Consider the following 23,354-nt stretch of genomic DNA (forward strand, 5'->3'; position numbering starts at 1 on the left):
CCATCTCCTCTTCAGAGCAACTGTAAGAATTAGCAGAAAAACAAGTTGCACTGTGCCTGGCACAGACTAGGGATTCAATATGTAGCAATTTTAAAATTCCACTTTTCAAAGAGCACCCATTATGTGCCAGGCACCATTCCAGGCACTGAGGACACAGCCATGAACACAACAACGTCCTTACCCGTGGTTAAGAAGTCACCAGTAAAATCTATTGTTAGCCCCTCAGCCCAGTGTATGTGCATCCATTAGCCAGCTTTTGTTCTCTATGGCTGGGATGCTCTCTTCTGTTGTTTCTATGGTCAGAGTATCCTTGACACATACTGATTACTTTTTGGTTTTCCAAACCAACTCAAGAGCCAGAGCTGGCCACAGACAGCCCAAAATCTGGCTACTGGGTCCTTCATCAGGTAAGAATGAGAGACACGGTATAGTCTGAAGAGATTCAGATGAGTGAGACAGCTCCCTGCCCTCAAGGAATTCTCAGTCTATTAATAACAATAATTGAGACCATTTGTGGAGCTGGGTGAGGCACCGCACAATTATTTCATTTAATCCTCACAACTGCTCTCTAAGGTATAGTGGTTATTATAATTTATTTTCATCATGGTTTGCTGTACATTTTAATAGAGTCTCAATAACTACTGAAATGAAGTCTTCTAAAAGAATATTCCTTTGGACAGTTTAAGCATTCATTAAGACAGAAGCCTGAATAAATTTGTAAGCACTCTTGTAGAATTTAACGATTCTAATGCCAGAAGTGACATACATTTATATATATGGAGTGAACTCTGAGCTTCCTATACCCTCACTATACCCTCACCTCCCAGATCAAATAAAAAGTTTAAGCTCCTTCCATTATAGGATCAAAAGGCAAAAGATCAAATACCTTGGACAGCATTTCTCAACCAGCCAAGTGACTTGGATGACATGAAAAGGAGGCTACTGGTTCCTTCCAGAAGGGCTATAATTGTCTTTAAACACAGGATGGGTCACTACACCACTCGACACCTTCCTGCAGCCACAGGGTAAACCTTCAGCGTGGCATTCAGAATTTTTTGCAACTATTTTTAACTTTGCCCCTGATTCACATGTTCTTCCAGGCACCCTCCCAGCCATCTCAGCCTCTGATCCATTGCTTGACCCACTCACCTCGGCCTTTGTCACCTCCGTGGTTTTGCCAATACTGTTCCTTCAACTTGCAAGGCCCTCCTCACTCATCTTCACTCACCATAAACCCTCCTCCATCCAGCTTTTCTGCCCGCTCAGAACTGCTCCCTCCTCTTCGCTCCCACACATGGCTTCCAGCTCTATTACAACACAGGTTCCTCTCCCCTTGACTGAGCACATCTCCACAGCCTGGTCTGGTACACAGAGTGGCTCTCAAATGCTGTAGGATGAATGAAGGGCTGAACTGAACAGGTGGTACCAGCTGCTGCAAGCCCACCGCCCCACGTCCTGTCTCGCACTGGGATGGCCATCTGACCACAACGCCTAGAAATCCAGGGCGGCAAGAAAGCCCAACGGGTGGTCCAAACTTGGTCCAGAGCTCCTTCTAAGGCAATCCTAAAGCAAAAGATGTTCTGTTACAGTCTGGCATGAGTAACACTGTCATCTCTTTTCCACCTCTCAAGGGACCTGTTATTTTCTTTTTAAAAAGTTTTGATTTTTTAAAGATACACAAATACATTTGTATTAAGAGATTCATACTTTATAGGAGTCAAGCATGAAAGTCCTATTTCACCACCATTCCTCCCACTCCCTCTCCCAGAAGTAATAACTGGGGACAGTTTAATGTGGTTTCATTTCTGTATACTTACATACATATATTTATGCAAACAAAACTATTTTGAACACAAATAGACAATATACTATTTCACCACTTTTTTTTTTTTTCCCATTTAACACACTGATTTACACATGAGGCCGAACATTTTCTACTGAATGCTTATTGGTGATTCATTTCTTTTTCTGTGAATCTTTTGCCTATTTTCTACTTAGTTGACGGTTTTCTCGGTTTGTATTAACTCTTTGTGGACATCCATCTTTTGTTACGTACATTGCACAGACCTGTTTTCCATCACATTCATTTACCATTTCTTAACAGTATAACTTTGGGCAAGCCACTTAAGTTTCATTTCCTCAGCTAGACAATGAGGATGAGAAGGCCTGCGTAAGACCCTGGGGAGAATTAAGTGAGAATTGCATTACAAGTACCAAACATTAAGCCCAGCATTCAGTAAGTACTCAATAAACGTTAGCTACTCTTCGTTACCTAGATTTGGGGTCACAAGTTGGCTAGGAGTTTAGTTTACCTCACGGAGTTTTAAAACACTACAGTTGCACACTTCAGGTGAGGCCGACATTTTCTAGTTGGCCACACACCCATCCCCTGCCTCTCCAGTCTGTTGTCTACACCACAGCTTCTCAGATTTATGTTTCCAGCCTTCCACTCTCCAAAGTTTTTAATGGATGACAATAAATCAGGCTTTCAAATTATCAGCTGCGGTGAGGGCTGTTCTGGGTGCCCACTGTGCACTGTGAAACTCTAGGACGTGTCATTCACAGTGTAGTTTTCTTACGGCCCCTTGGGATTGGCCAGCTTACAAGCTGCACATCTGTATGTGGCAGCCTGGTCCATATTTCAAGAAGTTTAGGGCATTCTCACAGCGAGTTTAAAAGTTTTCACAAGCGGCATCTCTTATTTTCACATCATCCACAAGGTAGGATCGAGATAGGTGTGATATCTCTAGTTTATAGATGGGGTAGGAGGCACAGAAATAGTAAGCCAGAAGTGTGGCCTAAACATCTCAACATTCAGATTGGGGGTGTGAAGGACCAAGTCATGAGGACCCTGTTTGGTACCCTGTCAAAGGCAAGATTAGGGACTTCCCTGGCGGTCCAGTGGTTGAGACTCTGCGCTTCCACTGCAGGGGCTGCGGGTTCAACCCCTGGTCAGGGAACTAAGATCTTGCATACCGCAGTGTGGCCAAAAAAAAAAAAAAAAAAAAATTACAAAAAGGCAAGATTAGAGCTTCTTGATTTCCAGAGACCTCCCAGAGATCATCAAAGAAAAGCCATAATAGAAACTGTAGAACTTCAAACCTCAAATGTTTTATAAAGTAAGTTTTTACTCCCATCATAACATTGGTTTATTAACAAAGCCTTGTAACAATGGACGGGGATTATTATACCCATTGCGGGCATCAGATGCTGAATTTGGGGGGTACTGCCTCTCAAGAACTCCCTCCAAAGCACTAAAAGGCAGTCCTACCTACCAGCCTAAAGGAACTGTGGCAAAATGCCCGTCTGAAGTGAAGTGTATACAATCCAGGGAGACGGTGACAGCTACCCAGCTATCAGCTATCGGTTACAGTTTTAAGATACTGGCTAAACACACACACACACACACACACAGACACACGCTCTCTCTCTCTCACTCACTCACTCACTCACATACTCACAAAGTTTCTAATGCAGAAACTAGTGGAAAGTTTTCAGACTGACAAACTTGTCACCGGAACTGAATATGCAAAAATAAAGAGCAAAACAAACCCGAGTCCAACCACCTCGTTAATAGCTGAGGTCTTTATTTCAATTTGTATGTACAGTAAAAGTGCTGCTGAGAATCTGCAGCCACCAGACAAAACAAAAATGTAATTCTCTCTCAACAATTAGCAGCTTAAGATCTATCAACTACAGTGTTAATGTTCACACGTTCACAAGTGTCATTTCTGTACTTTTCAATTCGTGCAAGTTTTTATTCTTACACACTTTGATAAAACACACTTACAGTCTAGTAGTCAATCCTACTGAGGGCATCACCCAGCATACACGACACACAGACAGAAATGTTAACTCTTAGAGCCACATTCAAAATCCCCAGCTTCACGTGGGGGTGGGAACCATAATTTTACCTGTGTCAGTTTTTTTGATAATATTTGGTTTTGTTTTGGATGTACATTTTCCAAGGTTGAAAGGCAGCTCCTCACTGGAACTCACTTGGAATTCAGCATTTCATCTGACTGTACCTCAAAGGAATATGAAATCAGAAACAAAACCAAATACAGCGAAGACCACATGAAAATTATGCTCATTGTTACGACATGGCTAGCAAGGAAGGCTTGATCTGAGTTTTTCTTCTTATCAGATTTTTACCTCAATTGGGTGCAGGGGGTACAGGGGGGAGAGAAAACCCCACCCAGTCAGGCAAGTGTAAAATTTAACCTACTTTTGCTTCTTAAGGAGCCAGCGGAATAGAAAGCCTTCCTTGCTAGGATGCACTGAATATCTTTCCAAAGAACTGAAATTGGAGCAAACAGAAGTGCCGTTCAACTATCATAAAAAAAGGTAAATGTTAGTCACTCTACAACCTGAACAGAGTCACCCAGGCTACCATAGTCAGCCTCACACACCAGCACTAACCAGTAATCCAGGAATGCTTCATTTCAAATGGAATGCATGTAGTCTTTAAAAGAGAAGAAGCATTAGAGTGGTAAGTTTCCACCCACAGAACGGTTAAATCATTAGAGCAAGGTTATAGAAGAGCTTTGAAGAGACAAGAGAACCCAAGAACAGCCACAATGCAAAGAAGCTCAAAGGCAGCAGGTACAGGCAGCACAAAGTGGGAGGAAGGCAAGATAATAGATGCACGGCTACAAACAGCGTTAAATGCAGACAACTGTTGGGCCTGGTGAATAATCAAGGGACAAGAGATCTAGAAAGCCATTTTACCGTGCCTGACCTAGCCTGGAGGTCCTTCCGAGGACATTTTGAGGATGGAGGATGGACAGTCAGCGCGGGCCTGTTTGGCTGGGAGCTCGGGGGGCTTTCCAGAGGTGTAAACCTTCCTTTGACAGACTGTCCCAAGGCAAATGGGAACAATTTCAATCCAGCCAGCCAGTGACTTCCAGTGCCCACAATACTTCGTAGTCTCTACACAGTTCAGGGGACTCAGAAGTTCTGTCTTAGAAAAACTGGAGGATTGTGGCTAGAGCATCTTTCCAATAACTTTGTAGGACTGTCTTTCCCTTACTAAAGCACAAAATTAATTAGGAAAAACTGCTAGTTTGACAAGGTCATGGTGTCCTTTGGCACTTCTGCCTAAAGTCACTGCAATATCTTTAGGCAAAGTTAACATTGTAGATACATAGGCTTGAGGACAATTTGGTTTTGGCCTGAACATAAATTGGTTCCAATTATTTTTTAAAAGAAAAATCACCCCTGTGGTGCCTGCTCTGGGCACTGATTTTGAGAGGTCAACAGAGCTAACAGGTGTACTACAATCATTGGGGGATGGAGTGAAGATTGGGGTACCTGAGTTAAAATATGAAAATGATTATGGAAACAACATGCTGTTTCTGAGAAGGCCAGCCTGCCAAGCCACAGGAGGCTGGAGCTGTCACGTAAGCCATCCTCTCAGACAGACAGGCAGCGTTAACCCAGTTCCAGAAGAATCTCCTGGTATAGGGGAGATGGGCAGGGCATGCTTTGCTACTCTTTTCAGGGCCAAGTATGTGCCCCTTGCTCATCACCTGGTTGCAGAGAACAGAGGCCAAGAGGCAACAGCATTTGTGATTCAATACTATGAATACGAAAAGGTTGGCCAAGCTTTCTAGATAGGCTCTAAAAGCCCAAGTTCCACCAGGATGGTAGAACTGGTTACAGGATGGCGAAGAAGGCTCAGTCCATTTTTCTAAACTGTCCATAAAGGCCCACTGAGCATAGTTATGTTAACAAGTCAGTCTAGACGAAGAGGACGCTGACAACGTTTTATACCCCAAACGTGAGTCCTTCTAACCTGACATTTCCTTTTCTGCTCTTTAGGGAGAAATCACCTTCAGTTGATTCTCTTGGGCAGACAGAATAAAGCTTTGAAATTAAAGATGCTGGGGCCAAAATGCAGACAGAAGATTCCACATCACTTTGGTTTCAGTAATTAGGGGGTGTTAAAAAATGAACTAAGAAAACACAAGGAATTATTTATGACTCTCATAGTACAGTCTCAATTTTTCCTACAGATAATCCCAGCCCAAAGTCACTGGGCAAACATATTGTTGGGGCAAAAAAAATCTCTACCCTATCATGCTGGCTTGTGGAAACAGCCTCCCCCTCTCCCTGCGCACCCCTTTCCTCTCCAACCAAGCCAAGCCCATAAAGTGGTGGTGTGGGGTGGCAGGACACCAAAAAGCAGTAGCAGCAGCCAGAGGATGGAGTTTAAGCTGGGTCTCAAAACAAGGGTGTCAGAGGGTGGCATTTACAGCAAGTGTTCCTTTACTCAAATTGTTTCAAGACAAGAGGGAGCAGCACACTTAAATATCCACACATTTCTTCATTTAAAAACATCACTTCTTTATTTCAAAGGAAAAAATAAAAGACCCTCCCAACCCTTTCCAAAAAAACCCAATAATAATAATAACAATAATAAAAAATCCTATTAGAAACCATAAGGAAGCACTGAGAGTTTGAGTATTACATTCTTCAAGTATGCTGTTCAGATTTTTTGTTTTTTAAATTGGTGACTATACACATATTTAAAAAAACCTTAAAAGTGCGGCCATGGGATTTGCTTAAAGTTAAGTATTTAGAGGGCTACTTCAAAATACTGTAGTAGGGCTGTGCAGTGATCCTTTGGGGCATGATGCTCTCACTTGTGTATCCTAGCAAAGGTTAAGGGACCAGGTTCAAAAGTGATCATACTTCCAGGGTTACCATGAGTGGCCAACTTGGGTGAGAAAGCCAGGGAGATCCATGTGTTCTTCCACGGACAAGGAAAATCCACCCTGAATCCAGAAATTCAGACATGGAATGTGGTAGGACTTCACAGTAAAGTTAGTCTGGGAGGGGGAGAGGTGGTGAGCCCACACAAGGCAGGGTGTTAGGTTTAACTGGTTTCCCTAATCAGGTTTTTGCATCTTTTTAGTGGATTTTAGTGCAGTCCTTCAAGCCACAATTTAGAATGCCCTTCAGTGTGCTCCAGATTGTTGGTTCATGTTAAAGGACTGTTTAAGATCTGCATCCCAAGGAAAATCATGCTACATAAAAATGATCCAAGATTTTTGCCCAAAAAACTTCTTGGATAAAATCTAAAAAATACTATTGCAATTGCGTCTTTTGAAGAAAAAAACATTATTCTAAATGTAAACAGATTCACTCAACTCTTTTGTTGTTGTAGAAAACTTCAGAGTAGGTAAGTTGCTGTCTAATTCTTCACTGCATGCACTCGCCAGAGGGTAGGGGAGCACTGCCCTCTTGTGCCAGCATCATCTGGAGGAGGAAAAGAACCGTTCCACGTAGCTGAAGAGGGCATCCCAGTGCTTCCAGAGAAAGGCAATGAAAACCACAAGGAATAAAGTGCTGAACGTCCTGTTGCGAGTCTTCATGAGGGGAACCACGCAGTTGGCTACCGTGGAGACAAAGACCAGAAGGACTGCCATGACCGCCAGGAGGATGTTGATGAGTTTGCCCAGAAGGTTCCGGGCAGTGGCATTCTCCAGCCCTTCCAGCTGTACCACCTGCTGCTGCTGCTGCTGCAACTCCATCTTGGAGATGCGGGTCTGGCATGCCTCCAGGGCCTCCTGTGGGCCAGACAGGGAAGAGTTAAGCTTTCCGCTCACAAGCACTCTGAATAGCTGACACGCCCCTTGGGCAAGCCAGATGCATCTTGAGCCACACCAATGATTTAAAATATGCTAGAGTCTTGAATGTGAGAGGCCAAATGCATAACTCACAATTCAAGTAACTATTATACACCTAAACTGCTTTCCACTGCATTCCTGTGGGACAGCTCACAGGAAGCAGTTGCCACAATTAGATTTGGTCTTGAATATTTTAATAACAAGATCTCAAATACATGATTTTCTCTTTTCTTCCATTTAAAAATTATTAAGTTGCACAGGACACACATAACAGTTCAACATAAAAACATTTCAAATAGGACACAAAGGCAGTCTCTCTTGGTATTTTCCTCAGTTCCAGTCCCTGCCCTTGACATAACTCTGTCAATTTTCTGTGTGTTCATTCTTTCACCCGTGTTTAAGTCTATACACATATGTCCCTAGGGATATGTGTGGAATTATTTAAAAATTGTCTGCCTTAATGAAAATAGTATCATACCCTAGGACTGATCCACAGCTTGCTTTTTTCACTTGACAGCGGGGTCCTGGAGATCTCTCCGTGTCAACGCGTAGAGGCCCACCTAGTTCTTTTTAACGGCTACCTAGCATTTATAGCTTGGATATGTCACAGTTTATTCAGCCAGTTCCCTACTGGAGAGACATAGGTTATTTCCAACTTTCCCACTATAACAATGGAGAGGTGAACATTCTTTGGACATCCCTGTACACACTACCTGGTGTTTTTCAAGTTAAATAACTCCCTGACATCAGGGGAGAGGGCTCCCTGCTCTGTCTTCTTAAGAAGAGTTGATCTCTGTGAAGAGGACAGACACTATGCCCAAACACTTGACCAAACATTTCAGGCGATCTGCTCCTCTCAAGGCCATAATCTTCACCCATGAGTTTATATAAAATTTACCATAACACTCAGAGGACAGAACCTATTTCCTTAGCAATGGTCAGATACCCTCCAAAGCTCAGCAGTGGTGGGAGCCCTGGGTTTTTCTGATCTTGGTTTCAGTGGGCCCTGGTTTCCTGAGATTTGAGGTGAAGGCTAGGCAACTTCAGACTGAAGTAAGCTAGAGAATGGACACACAACAGATACATTCCAGCCCAGAGTGACCTTGGGGAAAAAACTAAAACGTAAGCAGAATCCCGGGGCACGGAGAAGATGGCATCTGGGCAAATAATCTAGACATTCCCTTGATTCTTTGTAATAAAAGTTTCCCGGACCAGTTCCCTTCTCTAAGACTAGTTTATTTCAAGATGCTTTCATATGAAACCACCAACTGTTTTCTTAGAAATATCTCCCAAATGGGATGAGTAAAAGTCAAATACCGTATTTTCCCAGAGATTAAACTAGAGGAGTATTAGCCTTAAACATTATTGCCTCATGTGTGATTCTTGCGAGACTGCCTGGCAATGCACCTGTGAAAGGTTTGGATTTGGCAGCTAGCACAACAGCCCCCTTTACCATAGAAGAAGATAGGTAAGAGGGCCCCGAGACATGTCACAGCAGCTCCTGAAGCAGCAACAAACAGATGTAACACATGTGCTTTTCCATGTACTGAGACAACTGTGATCCTAAGAAACATTTCCTAAGAACGCAAGCAAGCATACCACCTCCAAATGGCATAGACTTTTGAGAAATGCACCTCATCTGAAGAGCAGGTGTATTACAGTTGGTATAAGCTTCTCAATATTCTACCCTCTCCATCCTTTTTTCCCCTAAACATTTTTTCTATTGTGGTAAAATACACACAAAATTTACCACTTTAATCATCTTAAAGTGTTTAATTCAGAAGCATTTAGTAAATTCACAATGTTATGCAACCATCACTACTATTAAATTCCAGAACATTTTCATCATCCCCAAAATAAACCCCTACCTTTTACCTATCACTCCCTTCCCCCTTCCCTTAGTTTCTGGCAACCACTAATCTACTTTCTCTCTCCACAGATTTGCTTATTCTAGACATTTCTTATAAATGGAATCATATACTATGTGGCCTTTTGTGACTGGCTTCTTTCACTGAGCATAATGTTTCAAGGTGGATCCATATTGTAGCATGTATCAGTGCTTCATTCCTTTTTTTCTTTTTTTATTGTGGTAAAATACGTATAACATAAAATTTACCATCTTAACTATTTTTAAGTGTACAGTTCGGTGGTATTAAATATTTATAATGTTGTGCAACCATCACCACCATTTCTCTCTACAGCTCTTTCATCTTATAAAATTGAAACTCTGGACCCATTAAACAATAACCCACCCCCCATTCCCCTAATCCCTTAGCCCCTGGAAACCAACATTCTACTTTCTGTTAGCCTTTTGCTTTTACACCTGATCCTTCATGCTAACCTGGATGTCCCGAGCCCGTTCATAGGACTGATATGCAATTTTCTCTTCCATGCTGGCCAATTCCTGCTTCAAGTTCAAGATTTCATTCTGGTGGAGCTCTGTTAGGTCATTTAGTTGTTCTTCTAATCGTTCACATCTAAGAAGGGGGGAAAGTTAAATTTTTTATGCATTCTGTATTTTTCTTGGTATTATTTACATTCAATCCCCAAAATCCATTCTGCAAAGGAAGAAAATCAAAGCACAAAGAAATTAAGTGAGTGGCCTGAGGTAACAGGGCATGCTAGTGGGTACAGCTCTTAGTGCCTGGAATGGACAGCTTGTCACAAGGCCGTATCACAGCAGCAACATGGCTCTTCCACATCTCTCAACACACGGTATTTGTAGTGAGGCCAGCAGCCCTGATTAGCTTTAAGCATACCCATTATAAACGAGGCAGTTCTTATTCTGCTCTGAGCAGTATATGGGAGAGGCAAAAACTACAGCAACATTAAGCAGGTCTTATCAGAAGATAAACAGCACATCAATGGAAACTGACCTTCTGGCAATCACCAGTAGCTTATTCCAACACCGGGCAGGTCACTCACCTGGATGTTCATTATTCAGAGTCCATCATCACTATAGCCAAGCACAGTGTCTGTGACAGTGTCAACAGATATTTACTGAGAGCCTGCTGTGTGCCTGGTATGTTCAAAGTGCTGCGAACACTGTGGTAATAAGCAAGACACAACGCCTGCCCTCAGTTTACGTTCTGCAGTGGGGGTGGAAGGCAGGAAAACCAAGACGACCGCAGGCATGGATAAGTAAACCAGGAAAGATCAGTATGGGCATATGGCAGAGTGCCCAGCGGCTGATGAAGCTGGAATGGTCAGGGAAGGCCTCTCCCCCCCATTCAATGCTCTAAACAATGAGAGCTGAAACATGAGTGATGACATGAATAAGCCCCGTGAAGTTGTGAGGGGAAGAGTATCTTAAAGCAGAAGGAGTTGCAAGTATAAAGTTCTCAAGATGGGAATTAGCTTGGCAGGTTTTAGGGACAGGAAGTAGGGACAGTGTGGCTGCAGGTGAGTAAAAAACTGTGAGAATGCAGGGAGATCAGGTTCCTCAGGAGGAGGGATCATTTTGTTCATCTTGCACCTCTCGCATTTAGGACTACATATGAAAAGGTTTTATTCTACATAAAGATGGGACCTGGGCAGGGCATCTAAGGACCAGTAGGATTGGAAAAGTTTTAAAGGACGAGATCAGAGATTCCAGGTGGAAAAAGAACACAGGTAAAGGATAGGAGGTGGAAATGTATAGGCTAACTGGAACAGTAGACCTAAGTTGGAGAAAATAAAGGAAATCTGCCCATAAAAGGTAGGCAGGGGAGTGGGGATTCCGGAATAGACAGTACAAGGGCCCAAAGCACACTGCTGGGGGGCGGGGAGTGTGGTGTGGTGACATGATGAACACGGTGTTTTAAGAAACTGGGCTGTCTGCTAGTGGTGAAACTTGGGGCAGGTTGTGGGTGGGGTTCAAGGAACCAAAAAAGGAGCTAAGTAGGTAGGAGAAAGGTTGACGACTACACATTAAGAAGCCTAGAAAGGCAAGAATAAACACAGATCTAGCTTAGGGCTACTAGAATGGAAGCGTCTCAGTCAGAGGGCTCATTCAAGCAGGAGAATATATACAGTTGGGGTTCCACATCCTGCAGGTTCCACCAACCTCGGAATGAAAATATTTGGAAAAAAAAAATTCCACCAAGTTCCAAAATGCAAAACTTGAGTTTGCTGTGCACCAGCAAATATTTACATAGCATTTCCATTGTATTAGGTATTATATGTACTCTAGAGATGATTTAAAGTATGTGGGAGGATGTGCATAGGTTATATAAGGGACTTGAGCATCTGCAGATTTTGGTATCCATGGGGATGGAGCAGGGGGAATGTGTGTCCCGGAGCCAATGCCCCGCAGACGCTACCACTGAGTGCTGCTCAGGCAAGCACACACCTAACACTAGCATGTGAGTCTCAGCAGACTTTGTATTAAAAGAATAAAAATGTCAGAACAAACTCAAACATTTAAAACTACCCTCCCTTTTCCTCTTGTTTTTAACCACATGTATAGTACACAAACTTTTAAGGAATACATGGAAGTTCTCTGTTCAAGGTAATTTTTATGTGGCGGCATCACCAACATTCTCCCTTCTAATAATTGTATAATGAATAATGATATTCATTTATATCCTAAACTCCATTCCTTCCCTATGAAACAAGGATTAAAAAAAAGGTGCAGCTGACCCTTTTTACTATGTTACTGAATCCTATTTAGTTCTCCTGTGTCCTTGATAAGAATCTTTGTGCTGCTTTCTTTCCCACTGAAACTGTCACTAAAGTGACTGAACAATTGATCAGAAAGGTTTCCACTTTTTTGTCCGTAACTAGGGCGGATTCTCTGTGACTCTGCCTTTTCACTTTATCTGTGACCCTGGGCATGCTCAGAAACAGATGCCACCTCTGGAGTTGATTTTCCACCAAATTTTAAGTTCAACAAATGCCGCAAGATTATGTTAATATATTGTCTTTTTATGACTGTCCTATTAAGCTCATTGTTTGTGGTGTTTTCAGTGTCTGATAATTTTGTTATTCTTTCTCCTCACCACAGAGGGGCTAGACACTTTTTAAAAGTGGTGTTCCACTGTGTCAGTCCCTTGGGATTTAAGGGAAGGGCTGGGCCTGGCAGCAAAGAACTGTCATAAGCTAAGGATTGATGTGGGGTGGCAGGGATGGGAGCCTGGTGGTAGTGGCAACCAGCCTGCATGCTGATGAAAGCAGACCCAGATGACATCTTTGGCATGTGTTCCATAGGCTACCACCTCAACGCCTTAGCCCACAAATTGTATAGTGTTTCAGGCCTTTCAGGAATGTGGAGAATCTTATTTGATATTAAACATGGCTCACAAATACCATTAGAACAAATTAAAAAGTAATAGCAGCAGCTACCATTTATTCAGTGCCTACTATGTAAATTAACTTCCACAACCCCAAGAAGGTAGTAGGTATTATCTTCACTTTACAGATGAGGGAGCTGTAGCTCAGAGAGGTAAAGAGACTTGCCCAAGGGCACACAGAAATTAAGCAGGGGAGCAGAGGATTTGAATCCAGGTTGGTTTGACTTTAAAGCCAAAGTTCTTAACCTCTGTGCTATGATGCCACTTTGAAACAATTCAAGAAGCCCAGATAAACTAATTCCCTTCATAAGTAAGAAATGTGAGTCAGGTCTAAAGCTGATCCAAATCACATAGCCACAAAGGGGCCTGGACAGTACTACACTGACGTGATGGTTTGTAGCTTTATGTCAAGGTGGAGTCAATGGGAGGAGGAGTGTAATAAAAAGATTATGGACCTAGAATAAGAAAGAAGATAGCAACAAGTGTCGGTGAGGACGTGGAGATTTCGAACCCTGGTATACTGCTGGTGCAACTGTTCTGGAAAACAAATTTGGCAGCTCCTCAAAGAGCTAAACATAGAGTTACCATATGCTTCAGAAATCCCACTCCAGGTATAGACCAAAGAGAAATGAAGACTTATTTCCACTCAAAATTTGTACACAAATGTTCATAGGAGCATTATTTATAATGGCCCCAAAGTGGAAACAACTATCATCTGGTGAGTAGATATATAAAGTGTGGTCTATCCATACAATGCAGTATCATTTGGAAAGAAAAAGAAACGAAGTAATGACACATGCTACAATATGGATGAGCCTTGAAAATACTATGTTAAGTGAAGCATGCCAGTAAGAAAGACCTGAAAATTGTATGATTCCATGTATACGAAATATTCAAAATAGGCAAATCTATAGAGACAGAAAGATTAATGGTTGCCAGGGGCTGGGGCAGGACTGAGAAGATTGGAGACTGATGAAAGTGTCCTAAATAGATTATGGTGATGGTTGCATATATCTATGAATATACTAAAACTATTGATTTGCGTATCTCAATAAATCTGTAAGAAAAAATATGGATGTCTGTAGTTTACTCTGAAATGCATCAAAAAAATACAACAGGGCTTCCCTGGTGGCGCAGTGGTTGGGAGTCTGCCTGCCGATGCAGGAGACACGGGTTCGTGCCCTGGTCCGGGAAGATCCCACATGCCGCGGAGCGGCTGGGCCCGTGAGCCATGGCCACTGAGCCTGCGCGTCCGGAGCCTGTGCTCCGCAACGGGAGAGGCCACAACAGTGAGAGGCCCGCGTACTGCAAAAAAACCCAAAAACAACAACAACAACAACAAAAAACAGATAAAGGATGGATATATGGAAAGATATACAATAAGACAATATTGTAAAATGTAGAATCTAAGAGGTGGGTGTATGGATGTTCACTGTACAATTTTTTTCAAGTCTGCAGTGTGTTTGAAAATTTTATAATAAACATTGGGAAAAAATGATTATAGGTGTTATAGCCAGGAGCACTTGGGTTTGATTCCTGGTTCTACCTCTCAAAGTTGCATAGCAAGTTCCTTCATCTATAAACTGAGGGTAATAATCTCTACCTTGTATATTCATTTGAGTACACAGGAGGTGTTAAAAAATGTCTCTCTCCTTTCCATCTTCACAGTCTACTAAGAACACACTGGCCCTTTCGAAAATGTTTCTACTGAATAATGAAGAAGGCATCGCGTGAGTACGTGCTCCCTGAAAGGAATTCATGGGCAATTTGAAAACCTTTTTAACTAACCAAATATTTCCTGTGGTGACTGACTCATGGCCTTAGTCTCATCTTAGGCTCATCGGCAGTCCACATCACTGTGCTAACTACAAAATAAATCCAATATCTCACACCCTGTTTTACATGTCTCTAAGATGATCACTATTTCACGTAACTCCCCTTTCCCCTTTAGAGTTGTTAAAATCAGTAGTTTACAAAGAGAAATACACCACAAACAGTTCAAGTATTGTTTGAAAGATAAAAATAAGTTCCCTGACTAAAAAGAATCTTAAATTCTAGGGATGAGAAAAAGCCTACTTAAATCTCTTTCCATCAGGGAACCATTTCTACAACATCCCTGACAAGCAATCTCTCTGTGAACACCTCTAGTGGCAGGGTATGGTTTTTCTTAAGGCAGTTGTTTTCACTGCTAGATAGATACAGCTATCCATCTAAAACTGAACTAAAATCTAGTGACTCATAACTCTCACCTCAAGCACCCTCTCTCATTTACATTACCTGTGATACCTGCATTCAGCAATAGGAGATAGTTCCCTATGGATTTCCACACAACTAATCCCTAAAGTCCTGACCGCACACGCATCTGTCAGTATCAATTTTTTTTTTTTTCAGTACGTGGGCCTCTCACTGCTGTGGCCTCTCCCATTGCGGAGCACAGGCTCCGGACGCGCAGGCTCAGCGGCCATGGCTCACGGACCCAGCCGCTCCGCGGCACGTGGGATCCTCCCGGACGGGGCACGAACTCGTGTCCCCTGCATCGGCAGGCGGACTCTCAACCACTGCGCCACCAGGGAAGCCCTGTCAGTATCATTTTTGAACTCAGGCGGCTGACTGGTTTCTTTCAACTCACTCTCTCTCTTGCCTCATGTTATTTGTAAAGATAAGCCTGTCTTCTATTCCACTGTCTTCATCCTGGGTGAAGACACAGAAGGCAGGAGGTAAGGGCAAGGCCACTCAGAGCTTAGAGTCTGCTGCTAGAGAGTATCTCAGTCCCTAAGCCTGGTAACTGTCCTTGCTAGGGTGATATACATTTTGTTGTATATCATAAAAGGTCAGGTGAGAAGAAGAAAGAATAAGTCAACCTATTTTGTAATTTTTGCCTAGGGCTCAGGAATTTCATACATAAACCTCTAATTGAAAAGCAAAATCGCATTTGCATTTGTGTTTTATTTATCCTAATGCTCTTGTGAGCACCCATCAATTTAAGGGGACAGGAATAAAGTGAACAGAAACTTGCCAGGTGGCAAGTGACAGGCAGATTAGGGTATAATAAATGTTTTTTCTCCCAAACTTTTAACACTTTAACATTCCTTTGAAAGGCAACCCTTGAATCCTATATTCTCTTCCAGAATTTTAGATCCAAATTGATGTAGACATTAAGAATTTTCAATATATATAATTTTAAGTCCCCACTTAATTAGATTTACCAACACGCTTTATTGATTTCTTTCACCAACGGTGTGAATTCATGTTTTTTCTTCTTGAAATATATCCTGTAGTATTTCTTTCAGCAAGGTTGTTTTTTTTTTTGCGGTACGCAGGCCTCTCACTGCTGTTGCCTCCCGCTGCGGAGCACAGGATCCGGACGCGCAGGCTCAGAGGCCATGGCTCATGGGCCCAGCCGCTCCGTGGCACGTGGGATCCTCCTGGACGGGGGCACGAACCCGCATCCCCCGCGTCGGCAGGTGGACACCCAACCACTGCGCCACCAGGGAAGTCCTCAGCAAGGTTTTATAAGAGGTAATTTTTATCTACATGAGTCTGAAAGTGTCTTGATTTTATCCTCTTCCTTGTATAATAAATCAGGTGGACAGAGCAGCCTACATGTAGTTATTCTTCCCTAGCACTTGGAAGGTATCATTCTGTTGTTCTCTGGCAGTACAATGTCTCATTTATTTTGTCTGTTTCACAGTGGGTTTCTTTCATCAACTAGATTTCCTTGTGACATTTGCAGCTTTTGTTTGAGAGTATTTTATGGAGTTTCCTCCTGCATATATCTCTTTCAGGTTCCTTTTTGGGCTGTTTCATGGCTTTGGGTTGTGACAAAACATGTTTTGGATACTTACACCTATGAACAGCTAAGATGATTTATTAAATAACACCTGAGGCTGCCCCTCAGATTTTTTAACCCATTTGTGAAAGGAGAAATTCTATAATTATTTAACACTATGCATGAGTATGTAATACTATATATAAACAATGGAGTACTTGCAAAAGTCCTCAGCACTTGTTTCTAACTCTTTTTTTTTTTTTTAATTAATTAATTAATTAATTTATGGCTGTGTTGGCTCTTCATTTCTGTGCGAGGGCTTTCTCTAGTTGCGGCAAGCGGGGGGCCATTCTTCATTGCGGTGCGCCGTCCTCTCACTATCGCGGCCTCTCTTGTTGTGGAGCACAGGCTCCAGATGTGCAGGCTCAGCAGCTGTGGCTCACGGGGCTAGTTGCTCCGCGGCATGTGGGATCCTCCCAGACCAGGGCACGAACCTGTGTCCCCTGCATTGGCAGGCAGATTCTCAACCACTGCGCCACCAGGGAAGCCCCTTGTTTCTAACTCTTGAAGCTTATAAACCAGCGTTTGACATATAATGTTCATTAACACGTCACAGATTCTGGAAAGCATTTTAGGACCGAATTTTGTTCACTCCACATTATATCTAAAGGCTCTCCCACCTTCACTGCGTCTGCTTTGCACCTTCTTTTGACTTAGGGATGTTTTTATGCTGTGTTATGCAGTTTGTACCAGCTGATGTATCAGCTCATCCAGGTTTTGGACTCAAATCCTGGCTCTGCGACACACTGGTGTGAGTGACCCTGTTCATCTGTTAAGAAGAAATCTATCTACTCCAAAGGGCAACTGTGTGGATTACATAGGAGGTAGATGCCTGGCAAAAAAGGGTACAACCCCTAGGTGAGGTGGTTCAAAGGCACCGCTTGTCGACTGCCATGTGATCCCAAGTACTACTATATGGCTCCACTGTTCACGGCTTCCTGCTTCTGATATTTTCCTCTAATCCTTCATTTCTTCATCTATCTCCACATTCTCAATTTCATATATTCTGGAATTTTCATTGTTTCCAGTATATTCATGTTGTTTTTTCTATGACATCACACAAATGGGTTTAGTGGCACACATTCTGTCCTTCTCAACTCTGGGCACAAGCCTCTTCTTACTTCCTCACCAGGAGGGCCAGCACAAGCATACAAATGGCTTCTGCCATTATCTGGCTCAAGTCTGCCAGATAATTCAACTAGTTCCATTCACTGGCCTGTTCCAAGCTGTCCTTTAAATTGATAAAAACCTCCTATCTACCTTCCTTTCATGGCATGTGTTTTGTATGTGTGTGAGGGAAAGTCTCTTAAATAAATTTTAGCTGATCTTTGCAAATCTTCAGAAAGAGTAGAAAGTGCTAATCCTTACCATGGATTACCATAACCTTGTAGAAAATGAAGTCTTTCAGAAGTTGAACAATTTACTCACAGTTACGTGGGAATTAACAGCAAGATCTCCTCAAGCTGAGTCTTCCTAAATGGGAAAAACGTAACTATCGCTCCCAAAGATAGCACTTTATTAGCAAATAGTTAAATAGCAAAGTAGCATTTCGGTAAGTAAAATGAGCTCCATTTTCCCACAGATGAAACACAAACAAGTTAGGAGACTTGCTGAGGTGACACAAAGCTGCAGAACTCAGGGGTGAAGCGAAACCCACAAAGGGTCCAGATGAAACAGCCCCATTAATTCATCCACTAATGACTACCAGCATTTACTTCCCCCTTCAAGTCATAAGAATTACCTGGAGAATGATGGCTTTCTGAAAGAACAGAAAAGTTGAAGCTGTTATTGTGTAGCTGTAACCCTATTACACTCACACAAACAGCTGTGTTTGGGTTACCATAGTAAGCACCTCCAAGCTGCAGGAAACATCAGGGAGGAGACTGAGAAAGCCATAAAATTTGAGGCTTTTGCAAAACATGATGAACAAAGAGGTTGGCAAGATGCCCCTGGTGTCCTGCAATGCAGTCTTCTGGGTTGCCTCAGTACCCTAAAAAAACTGTACTGGCTTGTCATTATTAAAACACTTTCCCTAATTTTTTCACCTGGGTCACGAAAGTTTGTTTCTCAGCTCTTTCCACAACCTCACGACCTGCAAACTGAAAGCACAAACCTGACCATGCTTAGCAATTTCCAATCAAACATTTTTTCAGTGTTATCAGCCTGAGTGGCTTATGTAATCCACGTGTGAAATTACGGTCTGCAAACAGGCTAACACAAAGAGCCCAGTGAAAATGATGTGGTGTTATTTGGGGTGGAGGAGTGTGTGTGGTGGATGAATTTAGGGTTCAACCTAACCTACTTAATCACTGTAAGCATCAAAACATCAGCACCAAAAATAACAATAACAATGACAGCTACCCGGCCCACTAAGCCTTTTTATGTGAAGCGTCTGCCTCGGAGGAACTCAAATTCATGAAGACATTTCTCCATTAATCCTCACCTCCTTCCTCTCTGGGATGTACTTCAAATTATAATTAAGAAATGGGAGACTGAGAAAAATGCTGCAACCTTCCCCAGTTAGTGAGGTGCAGGGAGGGTCTGAACTGCTTGGTTCAAGCTACCTGTTTTTTGCGGTACGCGGGCCTCCCGTTGCGGAGCACAGGCTCCGGACGCGCAGGCTCAGCAGCCATGGCCCAGGGACCCAGCCGCTCCGCGGCATGTGGGATCCTCCCAGACCAGGGCATGAACCTGTGTCCCCTGCATCGGCAGGCGGACTCTCAACCACTGCGCCACCAGGGAAGCCCAATGCTACCTGATTTTTAGATTTGTTTTATTGTTGTCTTTTAACATCCCCCCCATTAGTCAAACGCAAAATCTGAATAACAAAAGGAAGAAAATACTTCTCACCAACTTCCTACTCCTCCCATTTTTAATATTCTAAACTCCTTTGCTCACTTTACTTTCTAGTGTTTACTTCCTGTCTAAATTCGAAAATGGAGAAGCCAGATACCTAGGGAATTCATAGAAAGAACACCTCCATTCTCTCATTAAATATTAACACCAAACCAGCAAAGGGAAAAAAGGGAAAGTAAATTGTGTAACAGCCTTTCATATGTGATTTTTTAAAATCAAGAACTCCCTGTAAGGGATTTTAACCCCTTCATAAGACACTAATTAAAACTCTCTGGACATGAAGGGGGTGTGTTCTTGATCCTACTAGTATATGATTTTGACTGGCACATGCTTTTCATGTCATTCCATCTGGAACAAAAAGTAGCATGAGATTAATAATCTCATTTTGAGACTTTTTACTTAAAGGTCCTTCCTCAATCATTACAACTCAAAGGGAACGTAGACAGCTAAATATGATTTGAGCTTAACTACTAGTAAAGAGAAAGCTTGAACACTGTGAGATCTTTTTTAAAAAAGTAGGTTATATTATATTTGGGCAGGTGAAATTCTTCCCCCAAAAGCAAAACCTGCTCTATCTACAAAGTATTAAAACACATCCAGATTTTGTTGTAGGTTACAATTCATAAGTGAATATGGATCTTGGAAAGTGAAAATTCCAAATGGTCTTAGAAATGGATCCAATTTCATCCACTGGATTAGTCAACACACAGTAGTCACCTTCCTAGATCAAAGATAAGCCAGGGCTCTTCTGGGTCAAATTCCTGACAAATGAGAAATTTTGGTGAGTGCACAGGTTGGGAATGCTTCACTTAATGCACCACTGTTTGGGTGTGGCTCAAAAGTTTGCAGCCACCTCTGAGAGCCAGTGGTGCTTCTCTAGTTGGGCAATAGGTCACTAGGACAGGATGGCTGAAGAATCCTGTAGAACAGGTATTGAGAGAAACAGGAAGAACTAGGTCCCTGGGCTGACTGACACCAACAGGCAACTATGAAAGCAGTCTACTGTATTATTATTTCCCAAGTGCATACTGGAGACCTGAGGTAGTTTCTGCCAGTGTTTGACCAGAATGGGCAGACATAGCTGGGGCAGGAGATTATGACATGAAATGGGATCTTGAATACACTCCTGGCTGAACTGGGGAAAGAAAGTGAATTTTCCCTCCTCACCTTTTGTTACCATATTTGTGTTGAAGCCGAAAAAGAGTCTAGGAAACACTGAACTAGCTAGCCTTCAGTTGAAAAGGAAAAGGCACAGAATCAGTCCTCAATTAACAATCAGTCCCCCAAACTTTCATGAGAGGCAGGGCATTATCTTAAAGTCAAAAAGCAGCAGATGCCTAAAGCATATAGGGAATAAATAAAGGCTACAGGGGCTTTCTGGGCAATTTGCAGACTTGGTAATGACAGCTTTCTAATACCCTGCCACTTCTCAGACCATATCAGGTGCTTCCACAAACATTATCTCATTTAATAATCTCAACAACCCAATAGATACCATTACCCTGTTTTTACAGCGGAAACTGAGACTCAGGTGAGTTACATAAGGTCACACTGCTAATTAGTATCAGAACTGGCAGGAAAATTCAGGCTTGTCCAACCTTAATTAATTAACGAAGTAATTAATTTATTTGCTCTCCTTCTCTTCCCCTGTTCCCCCTTCCTCCCTCCCATTCTCCCTCCATTACCTCTTCAGTGGCTAAACTGGGAAGAGCCTATCTGTATGAAAGATCTCTTCGATGGAAGGTCTTACCCTTCTTATAAGCATCTCTTATGAGCACCTCTCAACTGGGCTTTTTTTCCTCTTATAAATGAAGAACTAATTTGATCCAATATTTTCAGTTTCCATTTCAAACTTATGGCCAAACTTAGTCTACATATCCTCTGGAGAGTCTCAGATCAACTTACAGTTGACAAACAGGTCTAACACACGGAATACGGGGCTAACATAGCTATATCTGACCATGTCTCTGTCTTATGCCCAGTGATAGTAAAAGTTCATACTTAAACAACAATTTCTTTAGTGAACTCCAATGGCCTGTGCCTAACTGGGTGAGCCTAGTTACTGACTGTTCTACTGCATGTGATGACTGCTCATGGTGACTGCCTTCTTCTGTATTTTTGCTCTTATGACTCAGTGCAATTTAAAATATCCCTGGGGCTTCCCCGGTGGCGCAGGGGTTGAGAGTCCGCCTGCCGATGCAGGGGACGCGGGTTCGTGCCCCGGTCCGGGAAGATCCCACGTGCCGCGGAGCGGCTGGGCCCGTGAGCCATGGCCGCTGAGCCTGCGCGTCCGGAGCCTGTGCTCCGCAACGGGAGAGGCCACAACAGTGAGAGGCCCACGTATCGCAAAAAAAAAAAAAAAAAATATCCCTGGGCTCAATACAAACAGTCTCAGAAGCTGATTTCCAAAGAACAGTAATCCCCTTAAAATAGAAGCTTTCAAATGGCATCACTGTTCATCAACACCAGGAGTGTTTTCAGCCTGCCTAGCATGACACTGCTCTCTACACAGGCAGTAGCTGAGTAAAATTCCGGGCCAGATTCCCTAAGGGGAAAATGACAAAACGAACCTGTAAAACTGTTGATGAATTGTTTTCCTAGTTCTCTCCTATTTTCAATGCATTTTGCCACAGCTGAACTTTTTCCTACTGTAGCTCAATACAGGATACCCACTTTGGGAACAGACTAATCCTCCAGCTTTTAGCAGCAAGTTAAATATATGTTAAACCATTTTACTGTGTGACCTGGCAAAAGTCACTTTATCTCTCTGGGGCTCAGTGTACTCATCTGTAGAATGAGATTAAACTAGATATCTAAGGGCCCCTTCTATCTCTGAAGTACTGAAGTGAACCCTGTTGCCACTAACAAATCTGTAATAATGCTCTAATGGGATGAAGAGATTAGCTGGATAAGGAGAATCTGAAGTCAGCACAGATCCCATCACTAAAAAAAAAATGTCCAATTCTTGTCTCCTACCTTCTCAAATTCATGATCCCACTTATATCTAAGAGTCCAATACAAAGCTCAAAGACCAAGTACCTAGTTACTGTCCCAAGGTTGAGGTGGATTTCAGATCCAAACTCTGCTACAATGACTTCCTGGGCTAAGTGCATGTGGGTGCTGAGAGGTTTCTGAATGCTTCTGATTATTCCAAAGTAGATGGTCTTGGGCAGAACTCTTTACCCTGGTGCTACTCACTGGGGTAGAGACCAATGGGAAGCACATTCAGTGAGTGACAGTGTTGAGAAGGGCCTCTGAAAAGGGGGAAATCAGGACGGGGGTGGAGGTTTACTTAAATAGGGGTCCCCTATTACTTAACTACACCTGAGAAAACTAGTGTAGATACTAGCTTGAGAAAACTTTCTAGAACTTGTGCATTCACATAATTTTACAGAATACGTTAAAACAGGGACAACTTTTAGGAAAATATACACTGTGACCTGGAAAAGGCCTAATACCTCTTGCTAATAAAGTCAATGCTTCTTAGAGCTAGACTATAGGTTAGTTTTTTAATCATACAGATGTCAGGTTTGAGTTTGGGAAAAAACTTGTCCTGGTATGAAAAGAACACAGGCTTTGGAGTCAGATAAAACTGGGTTTGATTCCTGGCTTTACCACTTACAGAGTAATCTTTGGCGAAACTTAAAAACCTCACTGGGCCTCAATTTCCTCATCTGTAAAATGGGGTAATACAACACACCTGCAGGGACATTGTGAGGATTAGCAAATATACATGAAGCATCCAGCACTATGCACATCATAGAA

The 23,354-nt window shown here is 42.6% G+C and overlaps 1 protein-coding gene across 4 annotated transcripts in view; it reads right to left on the minus strand.

The window, feature by feature from the left end:
* Positions 1 to 3,570: 3,570 nt before the first annotated feature.
* The window catches only part of TMCC1 (transmembrane and coiled-coil domain family 1), a 171,005-nt gene continuing 151,221 nt past the window's right edge, over positions 3,571 to 23,354 (minus strand). For 2 of the 4 annotated variants that reach the window (XM_007461566.1, XM_007461567.1), the window contains exons 4-5: positions 9,976 to 10,111; positions 3,571 to 7,574 (exon numbers count right to left, since the gene is read on the minus strand). In XM_007461566.1, the coding sequence (XP_007461628.1) occupies positions 7,260 to 7,574; positions 9,976 to 10,111 (451 nt within the window). In that variant the 3' untranslated portion in view covers positions 3,571 to 7,259. The remainder of the gene's footprint in view (positions 7,575 to 9,975; positions 10,112 to 23,354) is intronic. The other 2 variants (XM_007461568.1, XM_007461569.1) reach the window with 1 other exon arrangement.

This window comes from Lipotes vexillifer, unplaced genomic scaffold (assembly GCF_000442215.2).
Source record: "Lipotes vexillifer unplaced genomic scaffold, Lipotes_vexillifer_v1.1 scaffold889, whole genome shotgun sequence".
Classification (NCBI taxonomy): Eukaryota; Metazoa; Chordata; class Mammalia; order Artiodactyla; family Lipotidae; genus Lipotes; species Lipotes vexillifer.